The 20,059-nt window shown below is 45.1% G+C and overlaps 1 protein-coding gene across 1 annotated transcript in view; it reads right to left on the bottom strand.

Moving 5' to 3' along the window:
• Nucleotides 1–597: 597 nt before the first annotated feature.
• LOC144738119 (uncharacterized) overlaps nucleotides 598–20,059 on the bottom strand; it is a 30,406-nt gene continuing 10,944 nt past the window's right edge. Inside the window, exon 2 of the mRNA XM_078621039.1 lies at nucleotides 598–9,471. Within this exon, the coding sequence (XP_078477165.1) occupies nucleotides 9,119–9,471 (353 nt within the window). The 3' untranslated portion in view covers nucleotides 598–9,118. The remainder of the gene's footprint in view (nucleotides 9,472–20,059) is intronic.

The raw sequence follows: 20,059 nt of genomic DNA, 5'->3' as shown, positions 1-20,059 counted from the left end.
TAGTGATAATACTGACTTGTAATGCGCCAGACTACTAATTATAATCAATGAGATATTAATCTTATAACAGCAGAGTATAAAAAGAGTGATCTTATAATCTATGTAAGAAATAAAAATAAACTTCTCATTCGCACGATATGATTATATTGTCAATCTAATCCAGATACATCTAACTTCACATGCATAATCCACACTACTTAATAAACATCATTATCATCTAAGAATACGACTGTTTACAATCTCCTTTAAGGCACACAATGTTTATTTGACTCATAGTCCGTGTGAGGATGTAATCACTTGAAATCCACGTCGTTCTGATCGAGCGTCCATCATTCTAATACACCATTCACAATCAACTGATAATTCATTACTCCTCTCCACTGCCCACCCCCAACCCCCAACCCCCCCCGTGGGGCTATGTATGGGTCTCTATGAGGACGAGGGTTGAGACGACCCGACAACTCCTCTTTATTTTCCACACGAGCTCATCAACGCCACCACGTGCCACCACTCCACTCCAAATCTCCACCAGGAAGTGCCCCCCGATCGCCCCTCCTCTTCCGGTGACGTCACCCCCCCCCCCCCCCGCTGGGCGTTCCCTCACTCTCAAGCCCACCATCTTTCCTTTCGACCGTCACCGGCATCTTTAAACGATAACCTGGGATCCCTTGGGTATTTATACCCCCTTGGATCGCGGGAATATTAACACGGAGGCTTAGGCTTTCGCAATATAATCCACTATGCAGTTTTGGGGGGGGGGGGTTAGATCGCGTACATATATAAATGTGTCGTTAAACCCACCACCACCCGACACAGCCAAGGGTAGTACTTAGATTGTAAATGTTGTGGCTTTGCTCTACAACACACCGGTGTGCTGTACTAGTATACTACGCTATACACACTATAAACACTACACTTTATACACTACACTACCATACACTACAATATACATTACAAAACTATACACTTCACTACTATACACTACATACACTACACTACTATACACTACTAAAAACTACACTACTATAGACTACACTATATGCTACACTACTATACACTACACTATATACACTACACTACTATCCACTACACCAGGGGTCTGCAACCTTTAAGACATAAAGAGCCACTTGGACCCGTTTCCGAAGGAAAACATAAACTGGGAGCCGCAAAACCATTGCAACATTTAAAACAAATATAACACTGCATATATTGTTTCTTACCTTATTGCTATATATATAGGATCGTGCAGTCAGCTGTCAATCTGAATAAAAAAAGGACTTTTTCACTTAACAATGTAAAATATATTTTTGCAAATTAATAGCTAAATTACCTGGTTAATGGGATTTTTGCTCCTGAACCTCAGTGCACAGTGTCTGCACATCAGGGCTGTAAGACGTCACCTTCATTTTCACACAGGCTTGCAAGCTGTCATCTGTGAGGCGTGATCGATGTTTGTTTTTAATATAGTTCATGTTGGAGAAGACCTGCTCACATACATATGTGGAGCCGAAGATCGACAGGACTCCAAATGCATACTTTTTCATGTTTATATAAGTGTTGGGGATGGCATTCCATGTTTCGAATACAAGTTTGTCCTGTTTGGGAAGGTTTTCAATATCACTCCATTTATGATTCTGAGCCAGAATGGCCTTCTGACGGGCAACATCCTCAAGAGTAGCGGTCAAGCATTTTAACTTGGACACCCATATATCTTTGTCGGCTATATCGGCCAGTTCCATCTCAAGATCAGGTTGACTTACACCTGCAAATGCAGTCATATTCAATAGGGATGGATCGATCGCCAGGGGAGTGACAGGGAAGGATAATGTCGTTTTTTCCTCTCTGAACTCACAGAATCGTTTCCCAAACGAACTTTGCATTGTGGTGATTGCAGACTTGAAATATTCCAAATTTATCGTATCATGACTTTGTTTGAACTCTCTCAAAGAGGGAAAGTGAGACAGTGTACCTCTCTGTAAATCTTTGACAAACACTGTCAACTTGCGCTCGAATGCCAAAACCTCCTCCAGCATGTGCAGGGCTGTGCCTCCTTTCCCCTGAAGGGTTGTATTTAGCGTGTTTAGATGTGCTGTCATGTCTACCATAAAATGTAATTTTTCCAGCCACTCTGGCTGTTCCAGCTCAGCAAAGGTGAGCTCTTTGCTGCCCAGGAAGGTTTTTACTTCTTCCAAACATGTGACAAAGCAACGGCAACGTTATTGCCTGTCACCGGGCGGGCAGTGTGGAGCGGAGCGGCGACCTGTCAGCAGCGGCAACGCCAGAGCAGGTGTCACAGTGCGCCTCCTCCCCTCGCTAGCATCCGCCCCGGAGCCGCGGTCAAGGTTCAAAAGAGCCGCATGCGGCTCCGGAGCCGCAGGTTGCCGACCCCTGCACTACACTATGTACACTACACTACTATATACTGCACTATATACTGCACTACTATACACTACACTACTATACACTACACTATATATTATTGCTGTGCTAGTAACGAATCGGCCACGTTCTATTTATGTGACAACCCCCTTACCAATTGGCTGTGTCGAGTTGGTGGCGGGTTCAACGACACATTAATATATATTTTTACGCGATCTATCCCCAACAAAACCGGTATCGTGAATATTAACACTACGCTGCAACGAGCTCCCTCTCATCCGTTTCCTGTCCTTGGTCCGCATGCTGCTGTGCCTCCTCTCCCCGCGAGAGCTTCGCCTGACCGAGCTCCATCGGTGACATCCCTCCGTGCCTTCAGGGGCTGCGTCGTCCATCTGAGGGCGATTTTTAGGACGGGCGTTCTGTTCCAGTCTTAGGCGGCGTGGACTCCCTCGACCGTCAAGGGTCTCCGTTTGCTTCGGGGTCCTCCGAGTATAATTCACGACGGGCGATTGCGTTCGGTCAAAACGCGCGGGTGCGGACATCTGTGAGGCATCCGTTGTGGAGGGGGGCCCTCTACCTTGTCCGAGCGTCTCCTTTCGCGGGACTCCAGCATTCGGAGGCACGTAGCAGGACTGCACTTGATGTTGGTGTTGTAAACACTGATCATTGTCAGTGTTTATAATCCATTAATTAAATAACCATTGGTTTTACCCTTTTCTGGCGATACAACAGGTGTTAAGATTTTAAAACCCCAAACAGAAACCTTTTGCAAGGAATCATGTCACTGCATTAATCACACGCGGTATGTGTGGTGAACATGCAATCAAAAATGCATGCTCTGGTAGAATATGATGCATTTTATTCTTTGGGTCTTTCGGTAAAGTCACGTAGATAGGTAAAAAAGTAATAAAATAAAACTACGACGTTTCGCTGATGACGATCGAAACGTCATTGTTTTCTGTTTATTTTATTATTTTTTGAATCTATCTACGTGACTTTACCGAAAGACCCACGGATTATGAATTCCTGCGGTCACGAAAGCTTTAAGTCAGATTCATGATGCGTTGTCTTTGAAGCTGATTTGTCTACACCGGAGGCAGCTTTCTTTAGAGCCTCGTCTCAAAACAGCGTTAGATCCGAAGACGATGCCAAAAGGCGAACAGCACAAGGACAATGCCACTGTCAGGGCATTTATAACTCGAGTTGAGCAGCGACATCATGGGTCCTCTCTTGCCGGTATCAAATGTTTCATTGCCAGAAAGGGGAAAAGCAATTCTAATATTTTGATACTGTCGAGAAAGATCCGAATCCATTAATGAGTTCACCCCTCAGTAAATCCACTTGAGTCGCAACCGCCTTTGAAACGCCCGCCTAGTTTCTTAAGTTTGATCTCGTTTGATGCATAATCCACATGGCAATCTAAATTACCCACCTCGAGAGGTAGAGAGGTACAGAGGTTGATCGAGACTGCAGACATCACGGATAAGACGTTAAATTTTGACTTAATTCTTTTTTTAAGTCTCTTTTCTTTCCGCCTCATGAAGACCACTTGTGTTGCAATCGAAACGTCGTTAGTTATTTGCTTTTATTATTTTAAATTTATTTTCATTTTATTTCATTTATTTGTATTATTTTTACTTTCTATCTACGTGACTTTACCGAAAGTACCAAGAATTTGACAATGTCGACAACCTTTCAACTCGGGTTCCGTACTTTGTTACTATTATTACAGTAAAACAACACCAAACGTTCCTTTGACGATCACTGTTCACCACTTTTGCACATTCCTCTCACACAAAGACAAAGATCCCTCCCGCCTCGTGCAGCCTCAACAGACCGTTGGAGCAAGTGCTGTTAGCGAGTAGCAGCACCTGTGGAGGCCACATCACTCACTCACATCACCCACTCACTCCCATCACCCACTCACTCCCATCACCCACTCACTCCCATCTCTAACTCCCATCACCCATTCACTCCCATCACCCACTCACTCCCATCACCGACTCACTCCCACCTCTAACTCCCATCACTCGCTCCTATCACCCATTCACTTCCATCACTCACTCACTCCCCTCACTCACTGACTCCATCATCCACTCACTCACATCACCCACTCATTCCCATCACTCACTCACTCCCATCACCCACTCACTCCCATCACTCCCATCACCCACTCACTATCATCACTCACTCATTCCCATCATCCACTCACTCACATCACCCACTCACTCCCATCACTCACTCACTCCCATCATCCACTCACACCTATCACTCACTCACTCCCATCACCCACTCACTCCCATCACTCACTCACTCCCATCACTCACTCTCTCCCATCACTAAATAACTCCAATCACCCACTCACTCCCATCACTCACTCACTCCCATCACCCACTCACTCCCATCACTCACTCCCTCCCATCACCCACTCACTTCCATCACCCACTAACTTCCATCACTCACTCACTCACTCCCATCACTCACTCACTCCCATCACCCACTCACTCCCATCACCCACTCACTCCCATCACTCACTGACTCCATCATCCACTCACTCCCATCACCCACTCACTTCCATCAAACGCTTACTCCCATCACCAACTCACTCCCATCAAACACTTACTCCCATCACCAACTCACTCCCATCACTCACTCCCTCCCATCACCCACTCACTCCCATCACCCACTCACTCCCATCACCCACTCACTCCCATCACCCACTCACTTCCATCACTCACTCCCTCCATTCAAAACTCACTCCATAACCCACTCACTCCCATCACTCAATCACTCCCATCACCCACTCACTTCCATCACCGACTCCCTCCCATCATCCACTCAATACCATCACCGACTATACACTGCACTATACACTACACAATTCATAAGACTATACTATATACCACACTATACAATGCACTACTACACACTACACTACTACAACTACACTTAACTCTACAAAACCATACACTACACTATCTATACACCATACTATACATACAATTATATACCCTACACTATACTGCACTATATACACTGCTATACACTACACTATACTCTAATATACACCACACTATGCACTACTGTACACTAAATTACTATACACTACTATACACTAATATCAGTACGGCGCTTGTGTCACATTAACAGCTAACTAAGTTACGAGTTAAATTAGTTCCGAGTTAAGTACTAACCAGGTATGCGTTGGTGAGTTAAACCCACTACAACATTTTCATATTTGAGTTTCAAAATTAGTTACTAGTTAATCACTAACGTGGTGTGTTTTGGAGAGTTAACCCACTACAACATTTACATATTTGAGTAAAAAATGTGTTACTAGTTAAGAACTAACCAAGTGTGTGTTGGAGAGTTAAACCACTACAACATTTACATATTTGCGTTACAAGTTAATTACTAAACAAGGGTCTCGTTGGAGAGTTAAACCACTACAACATTTACACACGATTCGAGTTATCGAATTAGTTACTAGTTAATCACTAACCAGGTTATACCCTACGCGTTAAGGAGACATCCTAAACTTAACTAAGCTAATGAGCAGACCTGGCTATCACCAATGCTATCACCATCGTAATGGGATTGAACTATATAGCAGCAGGCACATACTCTAAACTCGTGTTTTTACAGATGCATAGAGACTCAATGAGACCCAGAGACCAATACGCATAGAAACCCACAGAGACCCACAGAACACACATATACCATACTGACAGAGACCCACAGAGACCCAAATAGACCCAAAGAGACCAATACTCATAAATACCATTATAGAACCACAGAAACCATACCCTTAGAGACCCATAGAGACCCACAGACACACAGAGACCATTGATAACCATTTAGACACACATAGACCCATTGAGACCCATAGATATCCCCATAGAGACACATACTCAAAGAAACTTATGCTGACTCACAGACTCCATACTCATAAAGATCCATAGAGATACTTAGAGACAATTGAGATGCATAGAGCCCCATAGATGCCCACACGCACAGAGACCAATACAGACCCACACAGACCCATTATCAGAGATCCACAGAGACTAATACTCATAGAGACTCATACAGACCTATAGAGACCCATAACCATAGAGACCCACAGAGACCCAATGAGACCCAATGAGACCCATAGAGACCCACAGAGACCCATTGAGACCCATTGAGACCCATAGAGACCCACAAATACCTATTGAGACCCATTGAGACCCATAGAGAAACATAGAGATCCATACTCAGAAACCCATAGAGACCCACACAAATCCATACTCATGGAGACCCATAGAGACCCAGAGACCCATATATATACACATAAACCCATTGAGACTAATAGAGACGCACAGAGACCCATAGAGAGCCACATAGATCCATATTCAAAGACCCAAAGACCCTTACTCATAAAGACCCATACAGATCCGCAGAGACCCATTCTCATAGAGACCCACAGAGAACCACAGATATCCACAGAGACCCATACTTATAGAGACCCATACAGACACTCAAAGACCCAAACTCATAGAGACCCATACAGACCCACAGAGATCCATACTCAGAGACCCATGAATATCCATTTAGACCCATACAGACCAACAGACCCATACTCATAGAGATCCACAGAAACCCACACTCATAGACTATCACTGAGACCCACAGAGATCCATAATCACAAAACCCATATAGACCCACATAAATCCATTCCCTCAGTGACTCATAGAGAACAATACAGACTCATACTTAGATAGACTCATAGAGCCCCACAGAGACCCATACTTATAGAAACCCACACAGACCCCCAGAGACACACTCAGACCCACACAGACCCACAGAGACCCATACTCATAGAGACCCAAACTGACCCATAGATACCCATACTCATAGAGACCCAGAGAGACCCAGAGACCAATGGACACCCACAGAGACCCACACTCTGAGACACCATCAGAGACCCACATAGACCCTTACTCATAGAGACCCACAGAAATGCATACTAATAAGGACACACAGAGACTCACAGAAACACTTAATCATGAAGACCCATAGAGTACCATAGACAGACATACTCATAAGGACCCATACAGACCAACAAAGACCCATACTCATAGAGAGCCCTGCAGATCCAGAAAGACCCATTCTCATACAGAGCCATAGACACTCAGAGACCCAGAGAATCCCATACTAATAGACTGAGACCCACAGAGATCCATACTCATAGAGAAACATGGATACCCATACTCGTAGAGACACACAGAAACCCATATAGACCCCAAATCTTGAAGACACACAGAGACCCACAGAAATATATAATCAGAGACCCATAGACATCAACAGAGACCCATAATCATAGTGAACAGACCCATATTCGTAGATAATCATATAGAACCAATAGAGATCCATAGACTCAAAGAGTCCCACAGAGACCCAGAGACCTATAGATGTCCTTGAAATCCATCATCGTAGAGACCCATAGAGACCCACAGAGCCCCAGAGACTCACAGAATCGGCCTGGGTCATCACACATGATAGCAGCTCAATCAAGTGGCTGATCTCATCATCATCATCATCATCACGTGGACGCTCATAGCAGCAGACAAATCCTCCATACGCGTGTTTCTACACAAACCCATAGAGATACATTTTTATGCAGACCCACAGAGACCTAAATTGAAGACCCATACAGACTTATAGAGACTCAGAGACTCATTCTCAGAGACCCATACAGACCCACAGAGAGCATTACTCATAGAGACCCACACAGACCCACAGAGACCCATACTCACAGAGACCCATAAAGACTCGTAGAGACCCATATTCATAGAGACCCATACAGACCCACAGAGACCCATACTCATAGAGACACATACAGACCCACAGAGACCCATACTCATAGAATCGCATGCAGACCCACAGAGACCCATACTCATAGAGACACATACAGACCCACAGAGACCCACACTCATAGAGACCCATACAGACCCACAGAGACCATTACTCATAGAGACCCATGCAGACCCAGAGACCATTACTCATAGAGACCCATACAGACCCAAAGAGACCCAAACTCATAGAGACCCATACAGACTCACAGAGACCCACTCATAAAAAAACCACAGACACCCATAGATACCCAGTAGTGGATGCCGTGAGGCTTACGTCCTTTCCACAGTCAACGTGTGGTGATGGCGTTGTTATCTTTGGTACCCTTAGCATATCGTTAGCGGCATCGCCATTAGCGACATCCGATGAGCATCAGCAGTGTTAAGTTTCTGTTGTGGTACAGAGTGCATTGCAGATATGGTGGGTGGGTCTGAGATCTGACAGTGGATGCAGTAAGTTTTTAGATCTTCATACAATCAGTGGTGGTGGCGTTACCTTCGGTGGCCTTAACTTGTGTCGACATCGTCAGTAGCAAAGGGGGATGAGCATCATCAATGTCGAGTTAGCAGAATGAGTGTCGTGGTATGGAACATGTTGGAGAATGGTGAGCATGTCTGAGATAGTGGATGCTGTAAGGAGTACAGTCATCGCACAGTGGGGGTATTATCTTTGTTACCCTTAGCTCATTATCACCGACATCATCAGTAGCAGCTCAACGTTCAATTGGCGTCGGCGTGGTGGTGCGGAGTGCATTGGAGATACGGTGAATGCCGTGGGGCTTACGATTTAGCACAGTCAGTGTGTGGCGTTGCCATCGTTATCTTTGGGCGCAACATTTCTCTCTTTCTCAAGACAAACTCCTCCTGTTCCACCCCAAATCACTTAAAATCCCAGCGTCCTCCATCCTCAGCTCCAGCAGTCGGAGCCACACCGAGCCCCCGCCACCGCTCCTGACGATGAATCCCGGGCTCAGCTCTACCCTGGCCCCGTATCGAACTTTGGCGGAGTCTGAGAGGAGCCAAATAGCGGTGGAGGCATCGTAAGAGGCCAAGCGCTCGTTGCTCCGCGTCTTGAACCACGTGGCTCTCGCCACCTCGCAGGCGCCATGCCCGGGGTCCTGGGTGGTGATGCGGAACGAGAGGAGCGCCGAGGAGCCCACGGGAGCCGTGACCACGGCCGGATCGGCGCTCAAGCGGCACTCTGCAACGGCAACGGAGGGCACAGAGGGGTTTGATGGGTAGAGCCGAGGTGTGGTGATGGTGGTGGTCATAGCAGTGTGGTCGTGGTGGGCATAGCAGTGTGATGGCGGTGGTGGTGGTTGTATACTCAGGGTTGGTACGATAAGAATATCAACATACACACATACTGGGCATGTGTGGTGGTGGTTGAGTTATAATCAGGGTTGGTATGAAGGAAGTTTAACACATATATAGGGGTATGTGTGGTGGTGGTGGTGTTGGTGATGGTTATGTTAGCACAGTTAGTACTATAGAAGTTCAACATGCATACGTATCGGTGACATTTTCGTGGTGATATTATCAGGGTTTGGTACAGAAGATGTTTCAAATGCATACATATTCTGTTTGTGTGGTGGTGATATTCGCAGGGTTGGTACAAAAGAAGTTAAACATACACACATATTGGGGTATGTGTTGTGGTTTGTGGTGGTTATCAGGAATGGTCTCAGGATTGGGATGAAAATGTCAGGGGTCAGGGTTCAACCCACAACCTCCTGTACACCAGGCAAGGTAGTTAACATCTCCCTAGCCACAAACGCTTAGTGGTTTTACGCTCTTCATTTTGAAGATAATGCAAACTAACTTGCAAATTGAATAAATATTTAGCTGTTATATGTTGACGAGTTGAAATACTTCATTGATGAAGATCGTGAAATAAATTTGCAATTAAATAAGAATAATTATTTAGCGGGTAGATTTTTTACGAAGTTTAAGCTCTTTATTGTTCAAGATAATTAAATTAATTAGTGATTAAAATAAGAATAGTAATTTTGCTGTTACATTATGACGAGTTAAAGCTTTTCATTTTTGAAGTTGATGACATTAATCTGTGATTTAAAATAAAATTCAAACGATTTAGCCGTAACTTTTGACTAAGTTTATTACCACTTCATTGTTGAAGAAAGTTCAATTAATTTGTAATTTAAATAAACATTTAGCTGCTATATTCTAATGAGTTGAAGCTCTTCATTGATGAAAAATATGAACTCAATTTGTCATTTAAAATAAAATTATAACGATTCAGCTGCCAATTTTTTAAGAAGTTTATTACCACTAATTTGTTGAAGAAAGTGAAGTCAACATGTAATTTAAATTAGAATAATAATTGACCTGTTAGGATTTGACGAGTTTATGCACTTAAGTGTAGCAAACAATTTTACGAATTTGTAATGAAAATAAAATTAACATTTAGCTGATACGTGTTGACGAGTTGAAGCACATCGTTGTTGAGTAAAATGAAGTCAATTTGTGATTTTTAAATAAAATAAGTTTAGCTTTCATGTTTGGTGAGTTCAAGATCTTCATTGTTGAAAATGAATAAATTAATTCGTGATCAACATATATTAGAGAAGTGTAGCTGTTACATTTTAACGAGTTTATTAACCCTTATTTATCGAAAAATAATCATTAACTTGTGATACAAAGATACCTACTTAGTTTTTACTTTGTAACGAGTTAAAGCTGTAGATTGTTGAACTTAAAGAAGTGATCGTGTAATAATTAAAGTAAGAATAATAATTTAGCTGTTAAGTTTTGACGAGTTAAAGCACTTTATTGTTGAAGGTAATAACGTAAATGTACGATATAAAAAAACAGTAAACATTGGCCGTTACATTTTAACGAGTGCTTTAAGCTCTTCATTGCTGAAGAAAATGAAGTGAAATTTGTGGTTTTAAATGCGTTGAAAAGGGTAAATTAGCTGTCGCATGTCGATGAAGTGTCCGGGTTTGCGTGCGAGTGTGCCCTTGCAAAGCGTTAACAACCAAACCAAAGCAAACTCTAATTGTTGGTTTATCCTTAAGGGTTGCTGATCAAAACGTTTACATTTGGCGGAATTTAAATAATTAACAACTACAAAATGAAGTAGTTGAACTGCTGAGACGAGTTCTGAATGTTGTAGAGATTTAAAGAATTAAACATAACATTTGTCAGGTAATAAACTGTGTGAATTGAATAATTATCATCATCACATCATTATCATCATCATCACATCATCTAAGGGCAGATATCCCGTTAGTAGAGAACCATGGACTCACACAGAGACCCATAGATGCCTCACACGGAGAGACTCACAGAGAGGCCCATAGATTCACGAAGTAGCCAACTGACTCACACATAAACACACTCACATAGAGACCCATAGACTCACACAAAGACCCATAGATTCCCCACAAAACGACTAATAGACTCACGCAGAAATCCATAGACACGCAGAGACCAATAGACTCACACAGAGACTGATAGACTCCCACAAAGAACCATAGATTTAAACAGAAACCGGTATACTCACATAGAGACCCACAGACTGACACAAAGACCCATAGACACACGTAAAGACACATAGACTCACACAGAGACACATATATTCAAGCAGATAACCATAGGTTCAAACAGATACCCATTGATTCACACAGATACCTATAGACTCAAACCGAGACCGATAGACTCACGCATATACACATAGAAGCACATAGAGACCCATATGCAAACACTGAGACCTGTAGACCCACAAAAAAACACGTATACTCAAAGAGAGTCCCATCGACTCACTACACAAAGACCATTCGACTCATGGAGACACTCAGGCTAAAACAGAGAACCACAGACTCGCACAGAGAACCATAGACTCATACAGATACCCAAAGACTTACACAAAGACCCGTAAACTCATACAGAGACCCGTAGACTCAGACAGAAAGACATAGACTCACACAGTGACCCATCGACTAACCACACAGAGACAATTAGACTCACACAGAGACCCAGAAATGCAGACAAAAACCCATATACTCACACAGAGACCCATAGACTCACAGAGAGAGTCATAGACTTACATAGAGAACCATAGACTCACACCGAAATAAATAGACGTACATAAAGAGACCCATAACCTTGTACAAAAACCCATCGACATAAGCAAAGACAAAGACCATCTGTATAGCATTAACAGACTGTTGGGGCAAGTGCTGTTAGCAAGCACCTATGGGTGGCCAACACCACACCCAGACGCCTTTGTCTCCCAAGTGGCAATCTTTACACATTGCACCAGGTACTCATTTGAGGCTGAGTCGACATATTGAAGCTCCAGAACCGGTTCAGATAATCGTCACTGGTGTTAGCCATGAGCAGGAATTAAACCTGGGTCGCTGGATTCATAGTGCAGCGTAGTGCTACCTGCTACACTACCGCTCTCCACATTGCCGACTCAAGAAGAGAGACCAATCGACTCATACAGAGGCCCCTAAACTGACACAGAGTCCGATAATCTAACAAAGAGACCCATAGACTCATGCAGATACCCATACAATCACACAGAAACCCATAGACTCATACAGAGTCACAAAGACTGAAACAGAATACCATAGACTCACAGAGATAGCCATAGACTCAAACACAGACCTATAGACACACGTATAGACACATAGACTTACACAGAGACCCAGACTCACATTTAGAGCCATTGACTCATACAGAGACTCATAGACTTACACATAGAACCATAGAATCACAAAAATACCCATAGACTCACACAGAGTTACATCAATGTACAACACATAGAACCTTAGAATCAATCAGAGACCCCTTAGGTTAAAAAATAGAACCATAGACTCACACAGAGTAACGTAGACTAACAACGAAACCGATTGACTCGCAGAGAGACCCAAAACTCACACAAACACACATAGACTCACACAAATACACATAGAAGCACATAGAGAATCATATACTCACACAGAGACCCATAGACTCACACATGTACACACATAGATGTACATAAAGAACCACATACTCACACAGAGACCCATCGACTCAAGCGGGGATACATAGACACACACAGAGACACACAGATGCACACAGAGATCCATAGACTCACTTACAGACCCATAGACTTACATTGAGACACATAGACACTCACAGAGACCCAAATATTCACACAGACACCCATAAACTCCCAGAGAAAGCCGTGGACTCAAACAGAGACCTATAGACACACATGAAGGTAAATAGACTTACAGAGACCCAGACTCACATTGAAAGCCATTGACTCACACAGAGACCTATTGACACAAAAAGAGACCAATAGACTTACACAGAGACCCATAGACTCACACATAGACCCACAGAATCACAAAAGACCCATATGCTCACACAGATTCCCTCACATAACAGATAAAAGAATCACAGAGACGCATATACTCACACAGAGACCCATATATTCACAAAGTGACCAATATACTCACACAGAGACCCGTAGACTCACACAGAGACCCATAAACTCACACAGAGACCCGTAGACTCACACAGAGACTGATATACTCACACAGAGACCCGTAGACACACAGAGACCTATCGACTCACGCAGGCATCCATAGACTCACACAGAGAACTACAGACACACATAGAGACAAATAGACTCACACCGAGACCCATAGATTCACACATAGACCCATAGAATCACAAAAAAACCATAGGCTCACACAGATACCCAAAGACTCACACAGATTCTTCACACAGCAACTAAAAGAATCACACAGAGACCCATAAACTTGCAAATAAACCCATAGACTCGCACAGAGACCCATAGACAAACATAGAGACCCATAGGCTTACACAGAAAACCATAGACTCACAAAGAGACCCATCGACTCACGCAGGGATCCATAGACTTACACCGAGACCTATAGACACACACATAGACCCATATACTCACACAGACACCCATAGAGTCACAAATACCCACAAATCTCACACAGAGACAAATAGACTCGAACAGAGTCTCATCGACTCACGCAGGGATCAATAGACTCTCACAGAGACGTGTAGATGCACACCGAGGCCCAAAAACTCACGTAGAGACCCATAGACTCATGCAGAGACCCATAGACTCACATAGAGTCACATACACTAACAAAGAAACCCATAGACGCACACAGAGACCCATAAACTCGCACAAAGAACCATATATTCGCAAATAGACCCATAGCCTCGCACAGAGACCTATAGGCTTAAACAGAGAACCATAGACTCACACAGACATGTATAGACTTATACAAACACCCATAGACTCACACAAATACACATAGATGTACATAGAGAACCATATACTCACATAGAGACCGATCGACTCACACAGAGACCCAGAGACTCACACAGAAACCCATAGACTCACACAGAGACCCATCGACTTACGCAGGGATCCATAGATGCACACAGAGACACACAGATGCACACAGATATCCATCGCCTCACTTAGAGACCCAAAGACTCACAGAGTGATCCATAGACTCAAAAGGAGACGTATAGTTTCTAGCAGAGCCCCGTAGACTCACACGGAGACTGATAGGCTCGCACAAAGACTAACACAGGTACCCGTAAATAAATACAGAGACCCGCATACTCAAATAGAGTTACATAAACTCACACAGAGACCCATAGTATAATGCAGAGACCCATATAATCACACATAAACCCATAGACTCACACAGATGACTATAGACTCACACAGAGACCTGTAAATAAAGATAGAGACCCCTAAACTCAGATAGAGTCACATAGACTCACACAGTGGCCCATCGATGTACCACACATAAAAACTTAGAATCACTCAGATACCCCTTATGCTAAAATAGAGCTATAGACTCACACAGAGTCCCATAGACTAACAATGAGACTTAAAGACGCATGCAGAGACTCATAGAACCACACATAACCCCATATAATCACAGAAAGACCCATACACATAAATCTCACACAAAGACCAATAGACTCACACAGATACCCGCAGACTCACATTGAGAGGCATTGACTCACACATAGACCTATAGACACACATAGAGACAAATACACTTACAAAGAGGCCCATAGACTCACACAGACCAATATAATCGCAAAAAGACCAATATGCTCACACAGAGACCCATTAACTTGCACATAGACCCATATACTCGCACAGAGACCCATTGACTCACAAAAAGACCAATAGATACACATAACGGCAAATAGACTTACAAAGAGACCTATAGACCCACACATAACCCATAAAATTACAAGACCCCTAGGCTCCCATAGAGGCCGATATACTAACACAAAGATCCATAGACTCACAGTGAGACCCATACATAAATACACAGACCCCTAGACTCACATAGAGTCATATAGACTTACACAGAGACTGATTGATTTACCACACACAGCACCTTACAATCAATCAGAGATTCCTTATGCTAAAGAATAGAACCATAGACTCATGCAGAGACGCATAGAATAATAAAGAAAACCATAGACTCACACATAGACCCAAAGACACACAGATACCCATAGACTCACAGAGAGAGCCATAGACACACACATAGAGACCTAAGACACATAAAGACAAATAGACTCACTGAGACCCACAGAGTAACACAAAAAACATTATAAATCCATAGATTTACAAAGAGACTCGTAGACTCACATTGAGAACCATATACTCACACAGAGACCCATAGACTCACACGATGACTAATAGACTCACACATAGACCTATTAACTCACACAGAGACCCCGAGACGCAACGAACAGTAAACTCACATAGAGACACATAGACTCATACATATACCCATAAACTCACACAGAAACCCACACTCACACAGAAACCCATAGGCTGACGCAGTGACACATAATCTCACTCAGCAACACACAGACCTCTATTAAACTCCACCCACTGAGAAGACAGCTGAGCCACAATCAATCAGACATCAATCAAATTCCATCCACTAAGTGGATGATAGCAGAGCCACAGCCAATCAATCAATCAAACTCAGCACATTAAGTGGATGATACAAGAGCCATAGCCAATCAACGTCAATGAGACTCTGCCCCACCTTGTGTAAAGGTATTGCAACTACTGTACTGTAGAGGATGCGAGCACATAGATTTCAGATTAACTGGAGCAAAGTATGTGTTTAGTTTAAGGACCCTGATGTGACTTGTACATAAATATTCTCCGAGAATAACAATGAACATAACTGGTTCATTATATTATTAATTCGGGCTCAAGAAGACATGAACTCACGTCAAAATCTGAGGCTCTCCGCAGTTAATGCGCAAATCAAATAAACCGCTAACACGCGGGTAATCGATATTATAACTCTATTTTTATTTGCTTTTAATGGTAGTTCGACATTTGATTGGATTATCGAGTCGAGTGTAGGAAGATCCCCCTCCTCTTAACGACTATGATTGGTTCACACGAAACCGGCCGTTGAGTGGTTTGGCTTAATTCATTCCAATGGCATTGAAAGTTACACCCCCATTTTTGACCCAGGGCAAACGTACTTTGTAACATTTACACAATGAATTTTAACACGTGAAGAAACTAAAAACATAACGAACACATGGCATTAAAAGAAACGTGGTAAATCAATGCTTTAATTCATATTTCACGTACCTTCAACAGCCCATCGTTAACAGGGTATTTGTCGGTAAGCGAACACATTGGGCTCTATTGAGGCACTACAGTACATGAAACACTACTCTACAATACATTCCACTATACACTAATTTGTGCTATACTAAATACAACATTACTATGCACTTAACTACCATACACTACACACCACACTATACTACTTTACACTACACTATACACTACAATGTATTCTACGACACACTACACTACTATACACTACACTACTCTACACTATACTGATATATACCACACTACTATACACTACACTATACATTGCACTACTATATACTACACTATACACTACACTACTATATACTGTACTATACACTACACTAAATACTCCACTGTATTCTATAGTATAGAGGAGTAGTGGGAGGAAGTGAGGAATCGGCAGGAAAGAGTGGGATGACGTCATAGCTTGGCGTCATGTATTCATAGGGGCAAGGTACTAAGGGGGGACCCCGGGGTGAGGGGCGGGGTCGTTGTGGGGAGCCGAGGGAATGGATGATGACACGCCGGAACGGAAGATACGCCGCTCGACACCGAGACCCTCGTCCGGGGTCGGAGTGGGATTAGTCTGGAGTTTAGGTCAGGATAGGCCGAGGACTTAAGAGGGTACTGGGACAGTCCACGGCAAGGACCAAGTGTAGAAGAACCTACCTCTGGTGTGATCCTGTCATCCTGTACTTGAGTGTAGTAGTTAATAAACTGGCAAAACCCCTTACAGAGAATCTCGTCTCCATGTGAGTTACACCACAACATGAGTATGAAGTGATCACGAACCTGCAACGGCACGTCCAAGTCGGTGGCGAAGCGCAAGTACCATCCAGTAGAGAGATTGGAGAATGAGGCGAGCTCAGAGGAGGCGCCCACAACGTCCCCGGGACCCGGAGATGCGCCCTGGGGAAGTTGGCCCATCGACCGGAGTGGAGGTGGCAGCCGCGACCACGGCCGTTTCATCATCATCGCGGGAGAGCTGGAATTTACTCACCTCCCAGTTCGGACAGCTGCTGTAGACGACTGCTCAGCTCGCCACTGTGATGATGGAGGTGGGTGCCCAGTCGCGCGCAATCATCGAGCTTCTGGAGCGGGATCGCGCGCATCCCGCCGCCATTTCCCTTCCTGCCACATCACAGTTTCGCAACAATTCTTCCATCAGCGCGGGACTCGGCGCCATCTTGCACTCCGGTGCGCCACCGCAAACGGACGCGATTTTGCACGTGAAGCGGGCGACACTGTACATACGACTCAGCAACCGGGCACCATTGGCCCGGCTCCAGCGACGCCGCTATGCATTAATTCTGGAGCGCAATCGCCGGCCCTTTCTTCCAACTCATTATTTTTGTGACGCTCGCCGCCCGTGCGCCCTTATATCGCTGCCGCGGGTGACTGGGCGTCCTTTTGCGACCGCTTTGATGCGGCCTACATCTCTGTCGGGTGGCCCATGGAGGAAGCACTTGAAGCCCTCCCGACGGCCCTGGATGACAACTCTCTTGCAGAATTTAATTCCATCATGCCTACAGACAGGGCGACGCTTTATATGGCGTACGCTCAGATGGCGGCTATCTTCGAGCCGCTTTCTAGCGCTCGCCAACAGTTCCTGACGCGGCAGCAGGAGGATACCGAAAAGCCTCTCGCGTTCAGCAGCGCCTTGCTGGCGCTGGCCCGGGCCGCTTACACCAGCATGGATGCGGCGGCTCGAGATTTGTTGGTCCTTGAACGCCTGATATTCCTCGCACGTGAGCTCGGGGTAGCCCTGTCAGTGGCAGACGAGGCAGATGTCTCATCCCTCAAAGTGGCACAAGGTATTTAGGCGCACCTCAGCCTGCGCCAGCCACCCGGGGTTGTGCGGGGGCCCTGAGTACAGTGATGGCCGTCACGCTGGGAGACGAGGACCACGACCACCTCGACGCCTTCGCTGCCCGCGATTGACGGGGGAGAGGTTTCAGAGGCTGATGGCCGGACCAGCAGTGGCACCCGAGATCATCCCTTTTGCAGCTGACGGTGTCCACCATTTATTTCCGCTGCGGTCAGGCGGGCCACATTGCTGTGGGCTGCCGCAACCCTGGGGGGGCCTTCAGCGGATCCTTGTCGTCCTCCCCCTCCACATCAGCGTTGTCTTCGGAGCCGCAGAAAAGTCGCGACGCATCACTCTACCGGCCGCTCCCTCCACCTCACACACGCAGTGGGGATGAGGCTCATATTCACTAGATCACCTCCCAAAGTTCTGTCTCACGTTGTACTCGCTCGCCGTCGGTATCCGGGTGGCCCACACGTGTCCATCAATGGGCTGCACTCACTCATTGTGTTGTGGCGGCCGCAGCGGCTTCTTCCGCGGTCGCAGGTTACATGCAAAGGGTGGAGGTTTGCATTTTGGTGGACATGGGGGCATCGGCCACGATTATATCAGAATGCATTTTTGAGTTGCTACCACGCAGCGTTGGTCCACTGAGACCTGTGTAGGAGGCATGTGTTGCCACAAATGGGGGCAGTCTGGGTATAGTGGGCCATATTGTGGCATCCATTCGAGTTGGGGACATTCAACTGGAGGGTCCTGTCTTGGTCTCTAAGACGCTCGCAGTGACCTGCCTCTTGGGCACAGACTTCTTGGCCAAAATGCCCATGAAGATACTCATCGACCAGGGTTGCGTCGAGTTACTATCAGGCCAGAGCTTGACCTTCATGAATTCTCCTATGGTGTTTGCGGCCAGTGTAACCAGTGTTTGTGCTTTTGCTAGGGATTCCTTGACTATCCCGCCAGTATGACAGATGCTCATACCCTTGAGGCTGCGCGGGAACTTACAATTTCAGACTCTGGAGGCGGGCATCCTCTTAACGCCCCCCAACTATTTCTCACAGACACCCTCCCTTGTGGGTGCCCTTCCGGTTGTGGCAGCAAATCAAGAGCCATTCGTACAAATTCTCAATGCGTGGCCCTCGCAGGTAACAGTCCCTGCGGGCACCGTTGTCGCACACACGTCCCCGGCCCTCCCACCGGTCAAGGCGATGCCTGAGGGGGTAGTGGCGGTGGTTGTGCTGCCCGAAGTGAAGTCTGACACGGCCTGGGTGGATGCGCTCTGTCACGAAAACGATCTCTTGT

Source organism: Lampetra planeri, chromosome 77 (assembly GCF_965212315.1).
Source record: "Lampetra planeri chromosome 77, kcLamPlan1.2.h2, whole genome shotgun sequence".
In the NCBI taxonomy this organism is placed as follows: Eukaryota; Metazoa; Chordata; class Hyperoartia; order Petromyzontiformes; family Petromyzontidae; genus Lampetra; species Lampetra planeri.
This window is presented reverse-complemented; position numbering and strand designations above follow the sequence as displayed.